The sequence below is a fragment of the Dysidea avara genome, chromosome 4 (assembly GCF_963678975.1).
Source record: "Dysidea avara chromosome 4, odDysAvar1.4, whole genome shotgun sequence".
In the NCBI taxonomy this organism is placed as follows: domain Eukaryota; kingdom Metazoa; phylum Porifera; class Demospongiae; order Dictyoceratida; family Dysideidae; genus Dysidea; species Dysidea avara.
In genome coordinates, this window is record NC_089275.1 from 36338061 (window position 1) to 36361629 (window position 23569).

General features: G+C 38.7%; 1 protein-coding gene across 1 annotated transcript; it reads left to right on the forward strand.

Moving 5' to 3' along the window:
* The first annotated feature begins 344 nt into the window (after nucleotides 1-344).
* Nucleotides 345-23124, forward strand: LOC136253354 (uncharacterized). Its single transcript, XM_066046008.1, has 5 exons — nucleotides 345-473; nucleotides 3709-3786; nucleotides 4375-4670; nucleotides 21837-21995; nucleotides 22840-23124. Exons 1-5 carry the CDS (start codon nucleotides 416-418, stop codon nucleotides 22972-22974), a joined length of 726 nt encoding a protein of 241 aa, XP_065902080.1. The 5' UTR covers nucleotides 345-415; the 3' UTR covers nucleotides 22975-23124.
* The last annotated feature ends 445 nt before the right edge of the window (nucleotides 23125-23569 follow it).

The following is a 23569-nucleotide window of genomic DNA, read 5'->3' on the forward strand; positions in this document are numbered from 1 at the left end:
TACAAAGGTGTGAAAATGACGTTTTCTTTCTTCCTGTCAATACACTCACGGTGCGGCGCGCCGGATTCTTGGGCCGCACGACACACTACCGTGTGTCTTGATATACGAGGATCTGAGAACATGTTTTGCTGAAACCAAACTTAATGACAGTTAAACTGGAGTCAGATTATCCAAGAATCAACTTGGTGTTATAACTAATAGCTGGTGCATGCGTGCATGTGTTTTCATGCATGTGTATCAACATTGAAACCGATTGAACACTGTGCTTTCTCTCTTCCATTGTTGTTTGCCTTTGTCAGTGTGAATATGACAATTCTTTCTAAAGCTTTTGTAGTTGTAGGTTTATAACTGCACGGTTTCTGTTCATGACCACAACTTATCTGTGAAGTGATAAATTTCTGATCTCAATACAAGTATGAGTGATGCTCAAACAGACACTATTTATCAGAATGTGGCAATGCCTACAACTGAAGGTAATGGCATGTGTTAATACTGTAGCTATGCGTCCGGTTCATCAATGCATGCATTAGTAATGTAGCTACATGCAATTTGGAAGCTTCGATTCATACACATAATATGGGTATGAATAAGTATAGTAGAGTGGATAGTAACTACTGTAGTACTAACATGGTTTTTACACGGGCGAGATACTGTTTACCAAAACACAATAAATAAGAATTCCAGTAGAGAGAATCAATGTGATAAGCTCAGTGATATGCATGTCTTACTGTTCTCGTGCAGGTTAATGTTTTCAGTCATATGTGTAATACTGTTCAGAATACATATTGATAATTAGCATGTTAGCACTTATAGCAATCAAGAGAACACACTTTTGCATAGTTTATGTAGCTATGTAGCTATTGTTAGCTACTCTGTTATCAAAAAAAGGGCAGTGGTTACTGAACCGAAAGTCAGTTCAATAAGCCAGACTCGCTATTGAACTGACAGCCGTATAACGTAGACAAGAAAGGGTCACTAAACGAAAAACAATACCACAAAGCTCAACCTGGGCTTGAACCCTGGACTATTGGAACTGTAGGCAGTGGGCTTACCACTGTGATACCGCTGCTGGCTACCTGCTATCCCTACTTTTCTACCTTATAAATAGTAGTCAACAAGACAATACCACCATCTTCACTATATCTTACCTACCTCATCCACCACGGCATACCAAAACAGCTATTTCTCAACGACTGGAACATATACTACCAACTGATACAATTGAAATTGCAGATACTGATCTATTTACGACTAGACTCCAATCATATTATTGTACTGTGTTTATGTGATTCCTGAGCACACCAGCAGGGCTGACTGCTCAGTAAACAATAATAATAATAATAATAGTCTCACTATATACTGTACACTATAATACAGTAACCCAAAGGTGAAGAAGAAACCAAAGCTGAACCCGAGCCTAACCCTTACGCTAATGCTACTACTTTTCGCGTCCCCTAAAGTCGAATGCTCGGGGAAACGACTAGACTCTGACGCGAAAATAAAAAAAACTTTCAGTTCAGCAACCACTACAAAAAAAAAATCCTCTCAAGTTCATTCTTAAAGTTTAGGATAGAAGTTAGCTAATATAAAGTTACAATCTAGCTATAGTCTGTTCGCGTTCACCTGAGCCCTCTTTTGGTACATGGGCGGTGCCGGATGGGCCAGCTGCTCAAACGGAAATGTTTTTTAAGCGATTTGGAGCATGTATAGGTGAGCTACGCATGCCGAGCATTAATACATTTTCGTACGTAGTATGGATGATTCGGGTACGAAAACATGTTTACAACATGAAATCGTGCTTGTTCCAGTGTAAAACCATTGGGAGCGAAGATATATTCACCGTTGATAGGACCGGCTGCAGGGGCTTAACTATATAAGTGACACTAGCTATATTAGCTCCCAGGTAAAAAATAAATAAAATAAATAAAAAAACTTGCAAGAATTTAGCTAATCTTGCACCAAATTCTTGCACAAATATATAGCTATAAGCAATTCTTACAGATGAGTAAGGAAAATTAAAGGTCTTTCGCTTGCACAAATGTTGCAAGATTATAAGCTTTTTTACCTGAACATATCAGTTTGTAACTGTGTTTTCAGTAATCATAATCATAAGCGACCTTGCAAGATTTGGAAGATTTCCTTATATAGCTATATAATATAATTATTATATCGATCTCTCAGTATTGGCTATTTATCTCATTGTTATATGAATGGCTTAAATATACTCTACAGTGGGATCACACATTAGCTAGACTATATATATAATTATATAGCTAAACAATCAAGACATACATGTAATTGGTGTCTGCCCAGCCTGTAATTGTGAAGACCACTGGCAGTTCTAGACCTAACATATGGGGGGCTAAGTAGCTATGAATGCTGCTGTATGACTAGACTTTTAACGGGGGGTGAGGGGGAGGTATGGAGGTACAACCCCCAGAAGCTATACAGGTTGAAAAATGCCAAAATTAAAATCTGTATCACAGCTTTCCCCAAGTATTAACTAATTATGAAAACTTATTTTTCAACAGAGGACATAGGGCACCCCTAAATAAAATTTTCTATATAGTCAAGAATTGCAATGTATATTTTCCTTCTAGTCATTTACCTCATTTTATGACTACACTACCTGTTTTTCTTTTCAGTATAATATTATGTGTAGCTACGTATGTAGCACTAGCTCCAAACTACTCTACTATAGCAATAAATCTGTCAAATCGCTGCAACTCAATAGTACATTCAATTGAAATTGATTCATGACAAATCATATTGTGTAATTCAATGCATACATTGATCTTATAGTATAATAATTATAGCTATTATAGTATTTCACAATTGTATACACAATGTGACATGCACAATACCTACAACTGCATTGACTATACATTCAGCATGTTATATACACATATATGCAATTCTGCATTGTAACAGTTCAATTGCACCGCAATACTGCAATAACATGATCATGATCTACATAACTGTTTCTGTATGGATTGTCTATTGCTATATACATTCATTTAGTATATTTCTAACAACCCTGTTCAGTCTGCTGGTTGCCTATACCATGCATCTAGTACAGGTGAACTTCCAAGTACTTGTGTTATATTGGAATCACTATACATGCGTAACACACAGCACAGAGATCACCAAGCCATTTTAATGTATAGTTTTTTAGCAATTCGATTAAACTGTTTTTTTTCTTTGATTTACTGGCACAAAGGACATATTTTACTGTGCATACTGCATACATGCATTCAGTGGATCCTGTTGTAATCAGGACACTTGAAAAAATGAGTCAGAGGACACACGCATATTGGGATATGTGATGTCTTTGCATAGAAACTGATCTGGGCATCAGGACACATTGTTAATCAGGAAACTTTTGGTACTTAGGTTTATTTTATACACAGATTTCAGTGTACATATGTGGCTAAGAGTGATCACTCTAAATGTTGTTTTGGAAAACCCATGAGATTTATATATATTATTACTTATACAATATTAATAATGATGGTACAGTGACCAGGCCACTGGCACAGGATTCCAGTGGACCCACATTAAAGTTTTAATTAGTATTGCCATTCTCTGTAGGATGTAAAGCAAATTTATTCCAGTCCTGTAGATAGCTAGGTTGGTCTTGTAAATTGCAAAGTAATTTTGCCACTTTAACATTATACCTTTCATTACATATTCTTTACATTTTGTCAGGAAATGAACCCATTCAAGGGAGAGGTGATATTTGCACAACTCCTGTGCCACCAGCCAACTACCCACAACCTGGTCCAGGTAAATTTAACACAGAAATTTATAGTTGCTATAAGTTAACTATTAATTTATAAAAGTATGGAATTTGCAAAATCCACAAACTTGCTACATATATATTTCCTTAAACTTACTTCCATAACTCAATCATTTCTATCAAATTGCTTCCAGATTCAATCTTGTTATAGCTATTTCAAAATTTACCTGCACGAGCATTTCCCTTCACTTAAACTGTTTTTAATAATATAGTAAGTACAGTACTTCATATATGCAAATTTGAACTACACTGACTGTAAGTACAACAACCTTTCCCCTGCCCAGTATCAGGTTAGGCTTATTTAGTTATAAATATAGTTTTTAGCCACTGAAATAGAACCTTTATTAACAGTTATACTCATTTTAATATATTATATTTGCATCCAGCAAAGCATAAAATGCTCCAAGAGTAGATACCACCTGCATATGGTCTGGGGTATGCTTCATTCAACGGAGTTTTAATGCCGGGTCTCAATTTTAGCTCCCCATATATGCTCAACTCTCTTACAGGTCTCTAGTGGGATACTATTAAGTTTATGACTTTACACTGTTTGTATAATATGTTTTGCTGGACAGATGCCTATCCTCCAGCTCAGTATTTGCAACAGCCTTATCCAGTAGAGCAGACAAATCCTGGATTGCCACAAGTTTATCCAACTCAAGACATTCAACCTGCAATGCCAGGATACCTCGCTCAGCCACAACCCCCAGCCTACGATGCAGATAAATTTGCTCAGCCACAAGCAATGCCACCAGTGATGCAATCAGTTCCAATGATGCAACCGATGCAACCAGTTCCAATGATGCAACCACAGCCAGTGATACAGCCAATAGTACAATCAGTTTCAGTGGTGACGCAAGCAGCACCAGTGGTCTGTATTTATGTTGTGATGTACCATGGTAACTGTATACTGAATCCACTAAAATAATATAGCTATTATTCTGATTTACAAAATATTTTGGTTTTATCTTTTTCCAGACACCTAGGAATTGATGAATATTAAGTTTAAATTCCTGTGCTTGGTCTAGCTGTTCTTCCACTCTGAGCACACATGTCACAATATACAATATAGAAATGCAACACGAATCGAATGCAGACGCATACATGTACAGTAATTTATATTTTGTACAAACATGTGTCATTTTCACACCTCAGATCAAAGGAAATCCAGTACACATAAATCACATGTTCCACTGGTTCAGAAATGTTAATGAGATATTATACGCACTTCCTTAATGAGATATGCACACTGTACACTGTGTATATATCTCGTTAACACAGTGCATATATATTAACTCAATACATGCACACCTAATAAGAAGTATGCACAGTATCTTATCTTGTCATGTATCCAGAAATCATCAGATTTCTTGGATGCTTTACTGTTATCTCTCTTCTCTTATATAGTAAGCTATGATTGCATATGGAATTGAATTTTGCCAAACAAGCTGTGATTGTGGGATTCAGTTTTAATACTTCAACAGCAGTTTGATTCATACTTTTGTAAAGAGAGAAAAACCATCATTAAGATGTTCAAAACACACAAAGAAATAATATTGGTAATTAAAGAAACATGAATATCACTAGTTTATTAATTACAATACAGATGCATTAGTAAAAGTCAAACTACTGTTGATGTATTAAAGTGAACTCCGCAATAATATTACAGCTTATTTGGCAAATTAAATCACATAATCACAGCTTACTTGGTTCCATACATAAGAGAAGGGAGATACATAAAAGAAGGCAGGGCCGCCCACAGGGGGGGGGGGGGGGGGGGGGGGCACCTGGGGCATTTTTCCCCGGGCCCCAGCCTGAAAGGGGCCCCAGGAGGCCCCACGAAGGGCCCCCTGAATACCTGTTTAAAAGATCGATAAACTCTAATAGAGCAGTCATATCTAAATACTCTAATAGAGCAGTCACAGTATTCTTCAGAGGAGCAGTGTAGCAAGCTTATAGATAAGGAGATATGGTTGGTGATGGGTAGTTATTGTCATTGCCAGCAGGTTGTGATCTTTTATTTTTTTTATTATTTTTTTTTTTGGTCTTCACCTTACAACTTGGGTGAAGGGCCCCACTTTAACTCTTTGCCCTGAGCCCCTTAATTTCTCTGGGCGGCCCTGAAAGAAGGGAGATAACGAAAAACGATTTGACCAATTAGGTAAGTCTGCATGCTAAAGTAGTTATACCATGGGTAGGAGTGCTTTTCCTAGCATATTTTATCAAGACACACGGTAGTGTGTTGTGCGGCCCAAGAAGCCGGCGTGCCACCCGTGAGTATATTAGCAGGAAGAAAGAAAACGCAATTTTCACACGTATGTAGCTCTGTGATCCCTTATCCGATTGGAACCAAATTTGCTAGAGTGGTGCTGGCCAGAACGGGGAGTCTACACACCAAATTTGAAGAAAATCGCTCCAGCCATTTCCGAGATACGAGCGAACAAAATTTCGTTTTAATTTCTTCGTTTATCAAGACACACGATAGTGTGTCGTGCGGCCCAAGAAGCCGGCGCGCCACACCGTGAGTATATTAACATCAAGACACACGATAGTGTGTCGTGCGGCCCAAGAAGCCGGCGCGCCACACCGTGAGTATATTAACAGGAAGAAAGAAAACGCAATTTTTACACCTACGTAGTTCTGTGATCCCTTATCCAATTGGAACCAAATTTGCTAGAGACGTGTCGCCCAGTTAGGGTAGTCTACATACCAAATTTGAAGAAAATCGCTCAAGCCATTTCCGAGATACGAGCGAACAAAATTTCGTTTTAATTTCTTCGTTTTTTTCTTCTTCTTCATCTTCTTCATTTCGCACACTTCGCAAAATTCGCCATAAAACACGAATGCGTGCTCGGATGTGGCTGAAATTTGGCACACTTAAAGGACTCATTAAGGCGGATCTCCGTACCAACTTTGGTAGGAATCCGATGAACATTCACGGAGTTACGACCGATTATTTGCGTAAAATAAGGTCGAAGGTCTGTCACGCCTACAGGGTAAACGCCTTGGAGGAATCAGTTGCAAATTGATATGTAGATGTAGCAACCATCGTAGGAGTGCCTTTTTGTGGTTTGAAAGGAATCGGGATAAAGACCATGGAGATATGACACGAAACCCAACTTGTGTCAAAATTACGCGATCGATTTTTTATCAATAAAAAAACTATTAGTTTTCGTATCTACCAGGCAAACCGCTTAGAGCAACGGGCTGAAAATCAGTATGTAGCTGGAATAATCATCATAGAAAGTCCTTGCAGTAGTACAGAAGAATCGGATTACAAATCACTGAGTTATGATTCGAAAGGCGACTAGGTGCAGCAAATGCGAGATTGAGATTCTCTAATAGAACAGTCACCCTAATAAAGCATTCAGCTGCATTTATAATTTACTCAGTTATATTACATTGTAAGTTATTCTGTAGGGAATTCAGCTACAAACAAGTCACCCTGTAGTCAGATCAGCTAGAAGAAGGTACCTAATAGAGAGTTCAGTTACAAATAAGCCATCATGTAGAGAGTTCAGCTCAAATAAATCACCCTGTAGAGAATTCAGCTACAAACAAATTGCCCTGTAGAGAGATCAGTTAGAAGAAGTTACCTTGTAGAGAGTTCAGTTACAAAGAAACAATCATGCAAAGAGTTTAGCTACAAACAAATCACCCAGTAAAAAGTTCCGCTATGAACAGATCACACTGTAGAGAGTTCAGTTAGAAACAAGTCATCCTGTAGAGAGATCAGCTAGAAGAAGTCACCTTGTAGAGAGTTCAGTTACAAAGAAACAATCATGCAAAGAGTTTAGCTGCAAACAAATCACCCAGTAGAAAGTTCCGCTATTAACAGATCACGCTGTAGAGAGTTCAGTTAGAAACAAGTCATCCTGTAGATAGATCAGCTAGAAGAAGTCACTTTGTAGAGAGTTCAGCTACAAAGAAACCACCATGTAAAAGAGTTCAGCTGCAAACAAATCACCTGTAGAGAATTCAACTACAAAACAAATCACCCTGTAGAAAGATCAGCTAGAAGAAGTTACCTTGTAGAGAGTTCAGCTACAAACAAATCACCCTATAGAAAGTTCAGCTACAAACAAGTCACCCTGTAGAGAGATCAGCTAGAAACAAGTCATCCTGTAGAGAGTTCAGCTAGAAGAAGTTACGTTGTACAGAGTTCAGCTACAAAGAAACTACCACGTAGAGAGTTCAGCTGCAAATAAATCGCCCTGTAGAGAATTCAGCTACAAACAAATCACCCTGTAGAAAGATCAGCTAGAAGAAGTTACCTTGTAGAGAGTTCAGCTACAAACAAATCACCCTGTAGAGAGTTCAGCTACAAAGAAACTACCATATAGAGAGTTCAGCTGCAACCAAATCGCCCTGTAGAGAATTCAGCTACAAACAAATCACCCTGTAGAAAAGTAGATCAGCTAGAAGAAGTTACCTTGTAGAGAGTTCAGCTACAAACAAATCACCCTGTAGAGAGTTCAGCTACAAACAAGTCACCATGTAGAGAGTTCAGCTAGAAGAAATTACATTGTAGAGAGTTCAGCTACAAAGAAACTACCATGTAGAGAGTTCAACTGCAAACAAATCGCCCTGTAGAGAATTCAGCTACAAACAAATTACCCTGTAAAAAGATCAGCTAGAAGAAGTTACCTTGTAGAGAGTTCAGCTACAAACAAATCACCCTGTAGAGAGTTCAGTTAGAAACAAGACACTCTGTAGAGAGATCAGCTAGAAACAAGCCACCCGTAGAGAGTTCAGCTAGAATAAGTTACACTGTAGAGAGTTTGGCTACAAAGAAACTACCATGTAGAGAGTTCAGCTGCAAACAAATCGCCTGTAGAGAATTCAGCTACAAACAAATAACCCTGTAGAAAGATCAGCTAGAAGAAGTTACCTTGTAGAGAGTTCAGTTACAAAGAAACTGCCATGTAGAGAGTTCAGCTGCAAGCAAATCACCCTGTAGAAAGATCAGCTAGAAGAAGTTAGCTTGTAGAGAGTTCAGCTACAAACAAATCACCCTGTAGAGAGTTCAGCTACAAAGAAACTACCATATAGAGAGTTCAGCTGCAAACAAATCACCCTGTGGAGAATTCAGCTACAAACAAATCACCCTGTAGAAAAGTAGATCAGCTAGAAGAAGTTACCTTGTAGAGAGTTCAGCTACAAACAAATCACCCTGTAGAGAGTTCAGCTACAAACAAGTCACCATGTAGAGAGTTCAGCTAGAAGAAGTTACATTGTAGAGAGTTCAGCTACAAACAAATCGCCCTGTAGAGAATTCAGCTACAAACAAATTACCCTGTAAAACGATCAGCTAGAAGAAGTTACCTTGTAGAGAGTTCAGCTACAAACAAATCACCCTGTAGAGAGTTCAGCTACAAACAAGACACTCTGTAGAGAGATCAGCTAGAAACAAGCCACCCATAGAGAGTTCAGCTAGAAGAAGTTACGTTGTAGAGAGTTCAGCTACAAAGAAACTACCATGTAGAGAGTTTAGCTGCAAATAAATCACCCTGTAGAGAATTCAGCTACAAACAAATCACCCTGTAGAAAGATCAGCTAGAAGAATTTACCTTGTAGAGAGTTCAGCTACAAACAAATCACCCTGTAGAGAGTTCAGCTACAAAGAAACTACCATATAGAGAGTTCAGCTGCAACCAAATCGCCCTGTAGAGAATTCAGCTACAAACAAATCACCCTGTATAAAAGTAGATCAGCTAGAAGAAGTTACCTTGTAGAGAGTTCAGCTACAAACAAATCACCCTGTAGAGAGTTCAGCTACAAACAAGTCACCATGTAGAGAGTTCAGCTAGAATAAGTTACACTGTAGAGAGTTTGGCTACAAAGAAACTACCATGTAGAGAGTTCAGCTGCAAACAAATCGCCTGTACAGAATTCAGCTACAAACAAATAACCCTGTAGAAAGATCAGCTAGAAGAAGTTACCTTGTAGAGAGTTCAGTTACAAACAAATCACCCTGTAGAGAGTTCAGCTACAAACAAGTAACCCTGTAGAGAGATCAGCTAGAAACAAGTCATCCTGTAGAGAGTTCAGCTAGAAGAAGTTACATTGTAGAGAGTTCAGCTACAAAGAAACTGCCATGTAGAGGGTTCAGCTGCAAGCAAATCACCCTGTAGAAAGATCAGCTAGAAGAAGTTACCTTGTAGAGAGTTCAGCTACAAACAAATCACCCTGTAGAGAGTTCAGCTACAAAGAAACTACCATATAGAGAGTTCAGCTGCAAACAAATCGCCCTGTAGAGAATTCAGCTACAAACAAATCACCCTGTAGAAAAGTAGATCAGCTAGAAGAAGTTACCTTGTAGAGAGTTCAGCTACAAACAAATCACCCTGTAGAGAGTTCAGCTACAAACAAGTCACCATGTAGAGAGTTCAGCTAGAAGAAATTACATTGTAGAGAGTTCAGCTACAAAGAAACTACCATGTAGAGAGTTCAACTGCAAACAAATCGCCCTGTAGAGAATTCAGCTACAAACAAATTACCCTGTAAAAAGATCAGCTAGAAGAAGTTACCTTGTAGAGAGTTCAGCTACAAACAAATCACCCTGTAGAGAGTTCAGTTAGAAACAAGACACTCTGTAGAGAGATCAGCTAGAAACAAGCCACCCGTAGAGAGTTCAGCTAGAATAAGTTACACTGTAGAGAGTTTGGCTACAAAGAAACTACCATGTAGAGAGTTCAGCTGCAAACAAATCGCCTGTAGAGAATTCAGCTACAAACAAATAACCCTGTAGAAAGATCAGCTAGAAGAAGTTACCTTGTAGAGAGTTCAGTTACAAAGAAACTGCCACGTAGAGAGTTCAGCTGCAAGCAAATCACCCTGTAGAAAGATAAGCTAGAAGAAGTTACCTTGTAGAGAGTTCAGCTACAAACAAATTACCCTGTAGAGAGTTCAGCTACAAAGAAACTACCATATAGAGAGTTCAGCTGCAAACAAATTGCCCTGTAGAGAATTCAGCTACAAACAAATCACCCTGTAGAAAAGTAGATCAGCTAGAAGAAGTTACCTTGTAGAGAGTTCAGTTACAAACAAATCACCCTGTAGAGAGTTCAGCTACAAACAAGTAACCCTGTAGAGAGATCAGCTAGAAACAAGTCATCCTGTAGAGAGTTCAGCTAGAAGAAGTTACATTGTAGAGAGTTCAGCTACAAAGAAACTGCCATGTAGAGAGTTCAGCTGCAAGCAAATCACCCTGTAGAAAGATCAGCTAGAAGAAGTTACCTTGTAGAGAGTTCAGCTACAAACAAATCACCCTGTAGAGAGTTCAGCTACAAAGAAACTACCATATAGAGAGTTCAGCTGCAAACAAATCGCCCTGTAGAGAATTCAGCTACAAACAAATCACCCTGTAGAAAAGTAGATCAGCTAGAAGAAGTTACCTTGTAGAGAGTTCAGCTACAAACAAATCACCCTGTAGAGAGTTCAGCTACAAACAAGTCACCATGTAGAGAGTTCAGCTAGAAGAAATTACATTGTAGAGAGTTCAGCTACAAAGAAACTACCATGTAGAGAGTTCAACTGCAAACAAATCGCCCTGTAGAGAATTCAGCTACAAAAAAATTACCCTGTAAAAAGATCAGCTAGAAGAAGTTACCTTGTAGAGAGTTCAGCTACAAACAAATCACCCTGTAGAGAGTTCAGTTAGAAACAAGACACTCTGTAGAGAGATCAGCTAGAAACAAGCCACCCGTAGAGAGTTCAGCTAGAATAAGTTACACTGTAGAGAGTTTGGCTACAAAGAAACTACCATGTAGAGAGTTCAGCTGCAAACAAATCGCCTGTAGAGAATTCAGCTACAAACAAATAACCCTGTAGAAAGATCAGCTAGAAGAAGTTACCTTGTAGAGAGTTCAGTTACAAAGAAACTGCCACGTAGAGAGTTCAGCTGCAAGCAAATCACCCTGTAGAAAGATCAGCTAGAAGAAGTTACCTTGTAGAGAGTTCAGCTACAAACAAATCACCCTGTAGAGAGTTCAGCTACAAAGAAACTACCATATAGAGAGTTCAGCTGCAAACAAATTGCCCTGTAGAGAATTCAGCTACAAACAAATCACCCTGTAGAAAAGTAGATCAGCTAGAAGAAGTTACCTTGTAGAGAGTTCAGTTACAAACAAATCACCCTGTAGAGAGTTCAGCTACAAACAAGTAACCCTGTAGAGAGATCAGCTAGAAACAAGTCATCCTGTAGAGAGTTCAGCTAGAAGAAGTTACATTGTAGAGAGTTCAGCTACAAAGAAACTGCCATGTAGAGAGTTCAGCTGCAAGCAAATCACCCTGTAGAAAGATCAGCTAGAAGAAGTTACCTTGTAGAGAGTTCAGCTACAAACAAATCACCCTGTACAGAGTTCAGCTACAAAGAAACTACCATATAGAGAGTTCAGCTGTAAACAAATCGCCCTGTGGAGAATTCAGCTACAAACAAATCACCCTGTAGAGAGTTCAGCTACAAACAAGTCACCATGTAGAGAGTTCAGCTAGAAGAAGTTACATTGTAGAGAGTTCAGCTACAAACAAATCGCCCTGTAGAGAATTCAGCTACAAACAAATTACCCTGTAAAACAATCAGCTAGAAGAAGTTACCTTGTAGAGAGTTCAGCTGCAAACAAATCGCCTGTAGAGAATTCAGCTACAAACAAATCACCCTGTAGAAAGATCAGCTAGAAGAAGTTACCTTGTAGAGAGTTCAGCTACAAACAAATCACCATGTAGAGAGATCAGCTAGAAACAAGTCACCCTGTAGAGAGATCAGCTAGAAGAAGTTACCTCTCAGAGAGTTCAGCTACAAACAAATCACCATGTAGAGAGATCAGCTAGAAACAAGTCACCCTGTAGAGAGATCAGCTAGAAGAAGTTACCTTGTAGAGAGTTCAGCTACAAACAAGTCACCATGTAGAGAGATCAGCTAGAAACAAGTCATCCTGTAGAGTGTTCAGCTAGAAGAAGTTACATTGTAGAAAGTTCAGCTACAAAGAAACTACAATGTAGAGAGTTCAGCTGCAAACAAATCGCCCTGTAGAGAATTCAGCTACAAACAAATCACCCTGTAGAAAGTTCAGCTACAAACAAGTAACCCTGTAGAGAGATCAGCTAGAAACAAGTCATCCTGTAGAGAGTTCAGCTAGAATAAGTTACACTGTAGAGAGTTCGGCTGCAAAGAAACTACCATGTAGAGAGTTCAGCTGCAAACAAATCGCCTGTAGAGAATTCAGCTACAAACAAATAACCCTGTAGAAAGATCAGCTAGAAGAAGTTACCTTGTAGAGAGTTCAGTTACAAACAAATCACCCTGTAGAGAGTTTAGCTACAAACAAGTCACCCTGAAGAGAGATCAGCTAGAAACAAGTCATCCTGTAGAGAGTTCAGCTAGAAGAAGTTACATTGTAGAGAGTTCAGCTACAAAGAAACTACCATGTAGAGAGTTCAGCTGCGAACAAATCGCCCTGTAGAGAATTCAGCTACAAACAAATCACCCTGTAGAAAGTTCAGCTACAAACAAGTAACCCTGTAGAGAGATCAGCTAGAAACAAGTCATCCTGTAGAGAGTTCAGCTAGAAAAAGTTACGTTGTAGAGAGTTCAGCTACAAAGAAACTACCATGTAGAGAGTTCAGCTGCAAATAAATCACCCTGTAGAGAATTCAGCTACAAACAAATCACCCTGTAGAAAGATCAGCTAGAAGACATTACCTTGTAGAGAGTTCAGCTACAAACGAATCACCCTGTAGAGAGTTCAGCTACAAAGAAACTACCATATAGAGAGTTCAGCTGCGAACAAATCATCCTGTAGAGAATTCAGCTACAAACAAATTACCCTGTAGAAAGGTCAGCTAGAAGAATTTACCTTGTAGAGAGTTCAGCTACAAACAAATCACTCTGTATAGTGTTCAGCTAGAATCAAGTCACCCTGTAGAGAGATCAGCTAGAAACAAGCCACCCGTCCAGAGTTCAGCTAGAAGAAGTTACATTGTAGAGAGTTCAGCTACAAAGAAGCTACCATGTAGAGAGTTCAGCTGCAAACAAATTGCCCTGTAGAGAATTCAGCTACAAACAAATCACGCTGTAGAAAGGTCAGCTAGAAGAAGTTACCTTGTAGAGAGTTCTGCTACAAACAAATCACCCTGTAGAGAGTTCAGCTACAAACAAGTCACCCTGTAGAGAGATCAGCTAGAAACAAGTCATGCTGTAGAAAGTTCAGCTAGAAGAAGTTACATTGTAGAGAGTTCAGCTACAAAGAAACTACCATGTAGAGAATTCAGCTACAAACAAATCACCCTGTAGAAAGGTCAGCTAGAAGAAGTTACCTTGTAGAGAGTTCAGCTACAAACAAATCACCCTGTAGAGAGTTCAGCTAGAAACAAGTCACCCTGTAGAGAGATCAGCTAGAAACAAGCCACCCGTAGAGAGTTCAGCTAGAAGAAGTTACATTGTAGAGAGTTCAGCTACAAACAAGTCACCATGTAGAGAGTTCAGCTAGAAGAAGTTACCTTGTAGAGAGTTCAGCTACAAACAAATCACCCTTTACAGAGTTCAGCTACAAACAAGTCACCCTGTAGAGAGATCAGCTAGAAACAAGTCATCCTGTAGAGAGTTCAGCTAGAAGAAGTTACCTTGTAGAGAGTTCAGCTACAAACAAATCACCCTGTAGAGAGTTCAGCTACAAACAAGTCACCCTGTAGAGAGATCAGCTAGAAACAAGTCATCCTGTAGAGAATTCAGCTAGAAGAAGTTACATTGTAGAGAGTTCAGCTACAAAGAAACTACCATGTAGAGAATTCAGCTACAAACAAATCACCCTGTAGAAAGGTCAGCTAGAAGAAGTTACCTTGTAGAGAGTTCAGCTACAAACAAATCACCCTGTAGAGAGATCAGCTAGAAACAAGCCACTCGTAGAGAGTTCAGCTAGAAGAAGTTACATTGTAGAGAGTTCAGCTACAAAGAAGCTACCATGTAGAGAGTTCAGCTGCAAACAAATCGCCCTGTAGAGAATTCAGCTACAAACAAATCACCCTGTAGAACGATCAGCTAGAAGAAGTTACCTTGTAGAGAGTTCAGCTACAAACAAATCACCCTGTAGAGAGTTCAGCTACAAACAAGTCATCTGGTAGAGGGATCAGCTAGAAGGATCACCTTGCAGAGAGGTCAGCTACAAAGAAATCACCCTTCTTCATCTTTTCTTCTTCCTGTAGTAAAGAAAAAAATGACAGGTTAAAAAGCCCTAAAGCCGGCCTATGGTTTGGGGTATACAAATGCAAAAAGAAGTGAAATCTAATCCAAAACAGCCAAGCTGTAAAAAAAGAGTGCGGCCCTGAGAAAGGCTATGGTGAAAAAAGATGTGAAATCCAAGGTGGCGGCCAAGAAATGGCTGTGATGGTAGGTTAATGGTAAAAATTTTAATAACGACAATTCAAGTGAATTTTGTGCCAAGACCAAGCGGCACCAAATTCACTGAATTGTCGTTATTAAAATTTTTACCATTAACCTACCATCACAGCCATTTCTTGGCCGCCACCTTGGATTTCACATCTTTTTTCACCATAGCCTTTCTCAGGGCCGCACTCTTTTTTTACAGCTTGGCTGTTTTGGATTAGATTTCTTCTTCTTCTACTTCTTCATTTCGCACACTTCGCAAAATCTGCCATAAAACACGAATGCGTGCTTGGATCGGGCTGAAATTTGGCACACTTAAAGGACTCATTACGGCGGATCTCTGTACCAACTTTGGTAGGAATCCGATGAACAGTTACGGAGTTATAACCGATTATTTGCGTAAAGTAAGGTCGAAGGTCTGTCACGCCTACAGGGTAAACTCCTTTGAGGAATCAGTTGAAAATTACTATGTAGATGGAGCAACCATCGTAAGAGTGCCTTTTTGTGGTTTGAAAGGAATCGGGGTAAAGACCACGGAGATATGACACAAAACCCAACCTGTGTCAAAATTACGCGATCGATTTTTATGAATAAAAATACTATTAGTTTTCGTGTCTATCAGGCAAACCGCTTAGAGCAATGAGCTGAAAATCAGTATGTAGCTGGAATGATCATCATAGAACGTCCTTGCAGTAGTTGAGTAGTACAGAAGAATCGGATTACAAACCACTGAGTTATGATTCGAAAGGCAACTACGTGTAGCAAATGCGAGATCGAGATACTCTAATAGAACAGTCACCCTAATAGAGCATTCAGCTACGTTTATAACTTACTCCATTACAGAATTATATTACATTGCATGATATTCTGTACGGAATTCAGCTACAAACAGTTAATCTGATACACAATTCAGCTACATGCAAGTCACCCTGTAGAGAGTTCATCTAGAAACAAGTCTCCCTGAAGAAGTCACCTTGTAGAGAGTTCAGCTACAAAGAAACCATCATGTAGAGAGTTCAGCTGCAAACAAATCACCCTGTAGAGAGTTCAGCTACGAACAGATCACCCTGTAGAGAGTTCAGCTACAAACAAATCACCCTGTAGAGAGTTCAGTTACAAAGAAACCACCATGTAGAGAGTTCAGCTGCAAACAAATCACCCTGTAGAGAAGATCAGCTAGAATAAATCACCTTGTAGAGAGTTCAGCTACAAAGAAACCATCATGTAGAGAGCTCAGTTGCAAACTAATCACCCTGTAGAGAACTCAGCTACAAACAAATCGCCTTGTAGAAAGATCAGCTAGAAGAAGTTACCTTGTAGGGAGTTCAGCTACGAACAGATCACCCTGTAGAGAGTTCAGGTACAAACAAATCACCCTGTAGAGAGTACAGTTACAAAGAAACCACCATGTAGAGAGTTCAGCTGCAAAAATATCAATCATTCTGTAGAGAGTTCAGCTAGAAGAAGTCACCCAGTAGAAAGTTCAGCTATGAACAGATCACCCTGTTGAGAGTTCAGTTAGAAACAAGTCATCCTGTAGAGAGATCAGCTAGAAGTATCACCTTGTAGAAAGTTCAGCTACAAACAAATCACCTGTAGAGAGTTCAGCTACAAACAAATCACCTTGTAGAGAGATCAGCTAGAAGAAGTCACTTTGTAGAGAGTTCAGCTATAAAGAAACCACCATGTAGAGAGTTCAGCTGCAAACAAATCACCCTGTACAGAACTCAGCTACAAACAAATCGCCCTGTAGAAAGATCAGCTAGAAGAAGTTACCTTGTAGGGAGTTCAGCTACGAACAGATCACCCTGTAGAGAGTTCAGCTACTAACAAATCACCCTGTAGAGAGTTCAGTTACAAAGAAACCACCATGTAGAGAATTCAGCTGCAAAAAAATCAATCACTCTGTAGAGAGTTCAGCTACAAAGAAATCATCCTGTAGAGAGTTCAGCTATGAAAAGATCACCCTGTAGAGAGTTCAGCTAGAAGAAGTCACCGTTTAGAGAGTTCAGCTACAAAACAACCACCATATAGAGAGTTCAGCTGCAAAAAAATCAATCACTCTGTAGAGAGTTCCGCTAGAAGAAGTCATCTTGTAGAGAGTTCAGCTGCAAATAAATCACCCTGTAGAGAATTCAGCTGCAAACAAATCACCCTGTAGAAAGATCAGCTAGAAGAAGTTACCTTGTAGAGAGTTCAGCTACAAAGAAACCACCATGTAGAGAGCAAACAAATTACCTGTAGAGAGTTCAGCTAGAAACAAGTCACCCTGTAGAGAGATCAGCTAGAAACAAGTCACCCTGTAGAGAGTTCAGCTAGAAGAAGTCACATTGTAGAGAGTTCAACTACAATGAAACTCCCATGTAGAGAGTTCAGCTGCAAACAAATCACCCTGTAGAGAACTCAGCTACAAACAAATATGCCCTGTAAAAAGATCAGCTAGAAGAAGTTACCTTGTAGAGAGTTCAGCTACAATGAAACCACCATGTAGAGAGTTCAGCTACAAACAAATCACCTGTAGAGAGTTCAGCTAGAAACAAGTCACCCTGTAGAGAGATCAGCTAGAAACAAGTCACCCTGTAGAGAGTTCAGCTAGAAGAAGTCACATTGTAGAGAGTTCAGCTACAATGAAACTCCCATGTAGAGAGTTCAGCTGCAAACAAATCACACTGTAGAGAACTCAGCTACAAACAAATATGCCCTGTAAAAAGATCAGCTAGAAGAAGTTACCTTGTAGAGAGTTCAGCTACAATGAAACCACCATGTAGAGAGTTCAGCTACAAACAAATCACCTGTAGAGAGTTCAGCTAGAAACAAGTCACCCTGTAGAGAGATCAGCTAGAAACAAGTCACCCTGTAGAGAGTTCAGCTAGAAGAAGTCACATTGTAGAGAGTTCAGCTACAATGAAACTCCCATGTAGAGAGTTCAGCTGCAAACAAATCACACTGTAGAGAACTCAGCTACAAACAAATATGCCCTGTAAAAAGATCAGCTAGAAGAAGTTACCTTGTAGAGAGTTCAGCTACAACGAAACCACCATGTAGAGAGTTCAGCTACAAACAAATCACCTGTAGAGAGTTCAGCTAAAAACAAGTCACCCTGTAAAGAGATCTGCTAGAAACAAGTCACCCTGTAGAGAGTTCAGCTAGAAGAAATTACCTTGTAGAGAGTTCAGCTAGAAACAAGTCACCCTGTAGAGAGTTCAGCTGATCAACCTGTAGAGAGATCAGCTAGAAACAAGTCACCCTGTAGAGAGTTCAGCTAGAAGAAATTACCTTGTAGAGAGTTCAGCTGCAAACAAATCACCCAGTAGAAAGTTCAGCTATGAACAGATTACCCTGTTGAGAGTTCAGTTAGAAACAAGTCATCCTGTAGAGAGATCACCTAGAAGTATCACCTTGTAGAGAGTTCAGCTACAAACAAATCACCTGTAGAGAGTTCAGCTACAAACAAATCACCCTGTAGAGAGATCAGCTAGAAGAAGTCACCTTGTAGAGGGTTCAGCTATAAAGAAACCACCATGTAGAGAATTCAACTGCAAACAAACACCCTGTAGAGTATTCAGCTACAAACTAATCGCCCTGTAGAAAGATCAGCTAGAAGAAGTTACCTTGTAGGGATTTCAGCTACAAACAAATCACCCTGTAGAGAGTTCAGTTACAAAGAAATCATCATGTAGAGAGTTCAGCTGCAAGCAAATCATCCTGTAGAGAGTTCAGCTATGAAAAGATCACCCTGTAGAGAGTTCAGCTAGATGAAGTCACCTTTTAGAGAGTTCAGCTATATACAAAGCAACCACCATGTAGAGAGTTCAGCTGCAAACACATCACCCTGTAGAGAGTTCAGCTACAAACAAATCGCCCTGTAGAGATACCAGCTAGAAACAAGTCACCCTGTAGACAGATCAGCTAGAAGAAGTTACCTTGTAGAGAGTTCAGCTGCAAACAAATCACCCTGTAGAGAATTCAACTACAAACAGATAACCCTGCAGAGAGTTCAGCTAGAGTCAAGTCACCCTGTAGAGAGAATCCTGTAAAGAGTTCATCTACGTACAAGCAGATCACCCTGTAGAGAGTTCAGCTACATTTCAAGTCCCCCAGTAGAGAGATCAGCTGCAAATTATCCTGTGGGGATTACTTGACATGTAATAAATATATGCTCTCTTTTTATATTATGAACTCTTGATATATGCATTATATATATAATTTGTACATTTACTGATAAAATCAGAATGAGTTAAAGTACTTATAAAATCTGCTTTTCTTTTCCCTGTGGTAAGGAAAAATATATTGGTTAAAAAGCCCCAAAGCTGGCCATAGGCCGGCTTTGGGGTATACAAATACAAAAAGAAGTGAAATCTAATCAAAAACATCCAAGCTGTAAAAAAAGGAGTGCGGCCCTTGAAAAGGCTATGGTGAAAAAAGATGTGAAATCCAAGGTGGCGGCCAAGAAATGGCTGTGATGGTAGGTTAATGGTAAAAATTTTAATAACGACAATTCAGGTGAATTTTGTGCCAATTGACCAAGCGGCACCAAATTCACCTGAATTGTTGTTATTAAAATTTTTACCATTAACCTACCATCACAGCCATTTCTTGGCCGCCACCTTGGATTTCACATCTTTTTTCACCATAGCTTTTTCAAGGGCCGCACTCCTTTTTTTACAGCTTGGCTGTTTTTGATTAGATAATATATACGCATTAGCCCGGGGGCCTTCTTTGGCCCAAGGACAAGTGTGTATATACTAGGCAAAGCACTCATGCCCGTGGTATAACCATTACATAAACAGAAACACTACATGAAAATACAGGCACACATACATACAGACAGAAATTTGAATTAAAGAGAGCTGTACACATATCCATGCAATCCATGAGCATAGATCCTAGGAGATTATGTCAAGGCATGACATGTACAATTAACATACCTGGTCGCTCTGAATACCATTTACTGTACACATAGGTCTATTTCACTTTCCAGAAACCTCAATACAGCTGACTCTCGCAATTATTTCATATGGGGCTTAGCTACTATCTTTAATGCATATTATAAATCCCTTTTGCTTGATAACTTTAATACTTTAATATAGCTAACAAAATTTTCCACTGTACAGTAGCTACCATGAGGGTGATAGAATTTAAAGCAATGATCATATTGTGCATATATACATCTTATGATCTAAGTATAGTGCCTAATTATACATTGCCAGCATTCATGGGTCACAGGTGTTTGTGCCAGCGATTTTTAAACTTTTCTCTTGAACAGTTTGTTCTATACGGTTCCTCATTTTCAATATTACATCAACAGGCAGACCTACTCACAACATAAAATGTAGCATGCCATATCTATACAACTCACCCACTAACCACACCAAACTTGTATACTCTTATTATGCATGTATGTAAATAATCACTACAGCGTGCATAATTTGAGGGCAATAAGGACTGATAAGGGAAGGAGATTTTTATGGGAAGGGGATGCATAAGGGTGTTCACTTTCAGTTACAGTACTGTCACTATTGTGGTACAATACTCACTTGATGATTTAATATATGTAATAGTTTTACCGTGGGCAAGAGTGTGTATATACAGGCAAAGTACGAGTGCCCATGGTATAACTAATATGTTCTACTTTAGCATGTAGGCTCACCTAATTGGCAAAATCTTTAGTTGCTATACCCTTCTCTTATATAGGGAACCAAGTAAGCTGTCATTGTGGGATTAAATTTTGCCAAACAAACTGTGATTGTGGGATTCAATTTTAATATATCAAACAGTAGTTTGATTTTATTATTGCTAATATAGCAATTTTAAGAGACTAGTATTAATTATGTTACTTTAATTGCTACATTTACAAAAGTAAAAACAAACTACTGCTAATGTATTAAAATTCAATCCCACAATTACAGCTTGCTTGATTCCCTATATAAGAGAAGAGGATAACAGTAAAACATCAAAGAAATCTGATCATTTCTGGATATAGTGTGCACACCTATGAGCCTTATCCACAATGACGTTTTATGACATCACGAGAATAAAAATGGCCGTGATAGTTGGGGGACTGTTATCCAGGCGCCTATGGAGAAAATTTTCGATTGCTCACATTTCAGCTAGGCATGGAGATATCGACCATTAACCGACAGGTATGGTTACGAAGTAACAAAAGCTATTGTAAACGTACGCTATATAGAAAAAAATTTGAAACGCGACAAAACTCGTTCATCGTAATGTCTTATATAAAATTTGACTGTACCTGTTGTTTAGAACTCGATATCTTCTTTTCTGGCTGAAATATGAGCAATTTAAATTTTTTTACCATAGGTGCCTGTATAGCAGTCCCACAACTATCGCGGCCATCTTTATTCTCATGATGTCATAAAACGTCATTGTGGATAAGGCTCATTAGGTATGCAATATCTTGTTAAGGCAGTGTGTAATGAGATATACGCACTGCCTTAACGAGATATACGCAGTGCGTATATTTAAAATTTTGAGTCAGTGCGATATGTGATATATATGTACTGGCTTTCCTTTGATCTGAGGTGTGAAAGTGGTACATATATATATATATATATATATATATATATCATAGACACCTGAGAAGTATGCACATATGTGTATGTATGTATTATTATTATTTCTATTCAAACACAGGTTGTTGTACAAGAACAACCACGCACCATTGTGGTGACAAATCAAGCTGTCATTGGAAGAACCTACCTCCGAATGTCTATTACATGTCTGGGGTTGAGCATATGTTTCTCCTGGATATCACTACCTTTTGCAATTCCAGCACTGATATGTTCAATAATGGTATGTATAGATTATACACGTTGTATATAAAAATTTATGATGTCATATACTGACTTATAGATTATATTTTCTGGAAAATCCCAGTTTTTCATGATCTCTAATATACAGTACTACTGTACTGTATGATATATAATTTGCAAGTTAGAATTCCACAGACAAATCCTTGAGATTAATGTGTGGAGTCTACTATAATTATCGCATTTAGCAGCTTGACCAAAAAAACACAGCACAAACAATGAAAAGAAATTATTGAAACTATGACCAACAAAAGATTATGATGATAATTGGCTTTACACTTAACACATGTTTTGATTGTATCCACTACTACACACTTCTTGTATATAATTTGTATTACTGTTTAGTCAATTTAGGGTACTATATTTTATGTGTATGCAGTATTTACAAGTCTTATATTTGTGTAACTAACAGTGGCATATCTAGGGGTGGATCTGGACCCTGCAAAGTACTCTGGCTCTAGAGGTGTTTGTATGTAAGATCAATATTCTCCACTACAACAGTCAAACGCTCTAATAAACCACTCAAGATATTTAAAGTATAGACAACACAATAAGTACTGTAGGATGAAAAATCACTTAATGTTTTATCATAAATACATAGTTGGATTTTATTACTTTTTGGAATAACATTTGGAAGTTTATCCTCACACTTCCTCACATTGATCCGTGCCCTACCAATCCAGAAAGTCCTGATACACCACTGGTAACTAATATTTATACCTACGTACATGGCATTGTGTTCAGAAGCTTATAAGTACTGAATGCAGTGCTTATAAACTCCTGATGTAGTTGACGCTTTTTAGCTTGCTAATGTATATTTACTGCAGAGTTCTTCCAGTTATAATGCAGGAGACGTTGATAGTGGAATTAAACAAGGAAGATGGGCACTATTTTTCAACATTGCTGCTATTCTTACCTTCATTGTATTTTTTATTATTGTAATTTCAAGTTCAGCATCATAACATGTGTACACCATATTTGACTTGAGAAACTGCATTAGCCATTAATTTTGCTGTGTATATTGCATGTAGCTATATGTGCATGCATGTGCGCATTTTATTATGTAGTTTTAATAAATAAAGCACTTTGATTATTTGTGTATTGATGTAATATAATAAGGCAAGGTTAGTTGTTTTTGTTTGAAAACTACAATCATACAGACAGTAAGGTTAGTTAAGCATGTCGCAATCACTACTCTGTAAATTTTATGCAATAGCAGCCTGGAAAGTACATGATACTGAGCTAATAGCATTCTAGGCCACTACCATCCTTCTTGCAATTGTGTAAAAGACTTATGGAACCTGTTACATTTTGTTCACCGGGATATATTAGTGTCAAAAGCAGCTCTAAGGAACGTTTGGATTCTGCTTCGCAGAAGTGTATTACAGCATCTCAAAGAATATTTATGGCTAGGGATTGTCGTGAGTGGTTTCCTGCCTCCCCAGACTGACTCTTTAGTTATAGTTAAATGTGCATTCATGTATACTTACTTTATGTTTTGTACTCCCTTGCCATGCCCACCCAGGTGTTTTTAACCAACCCTGTCTGGTGGTCGCA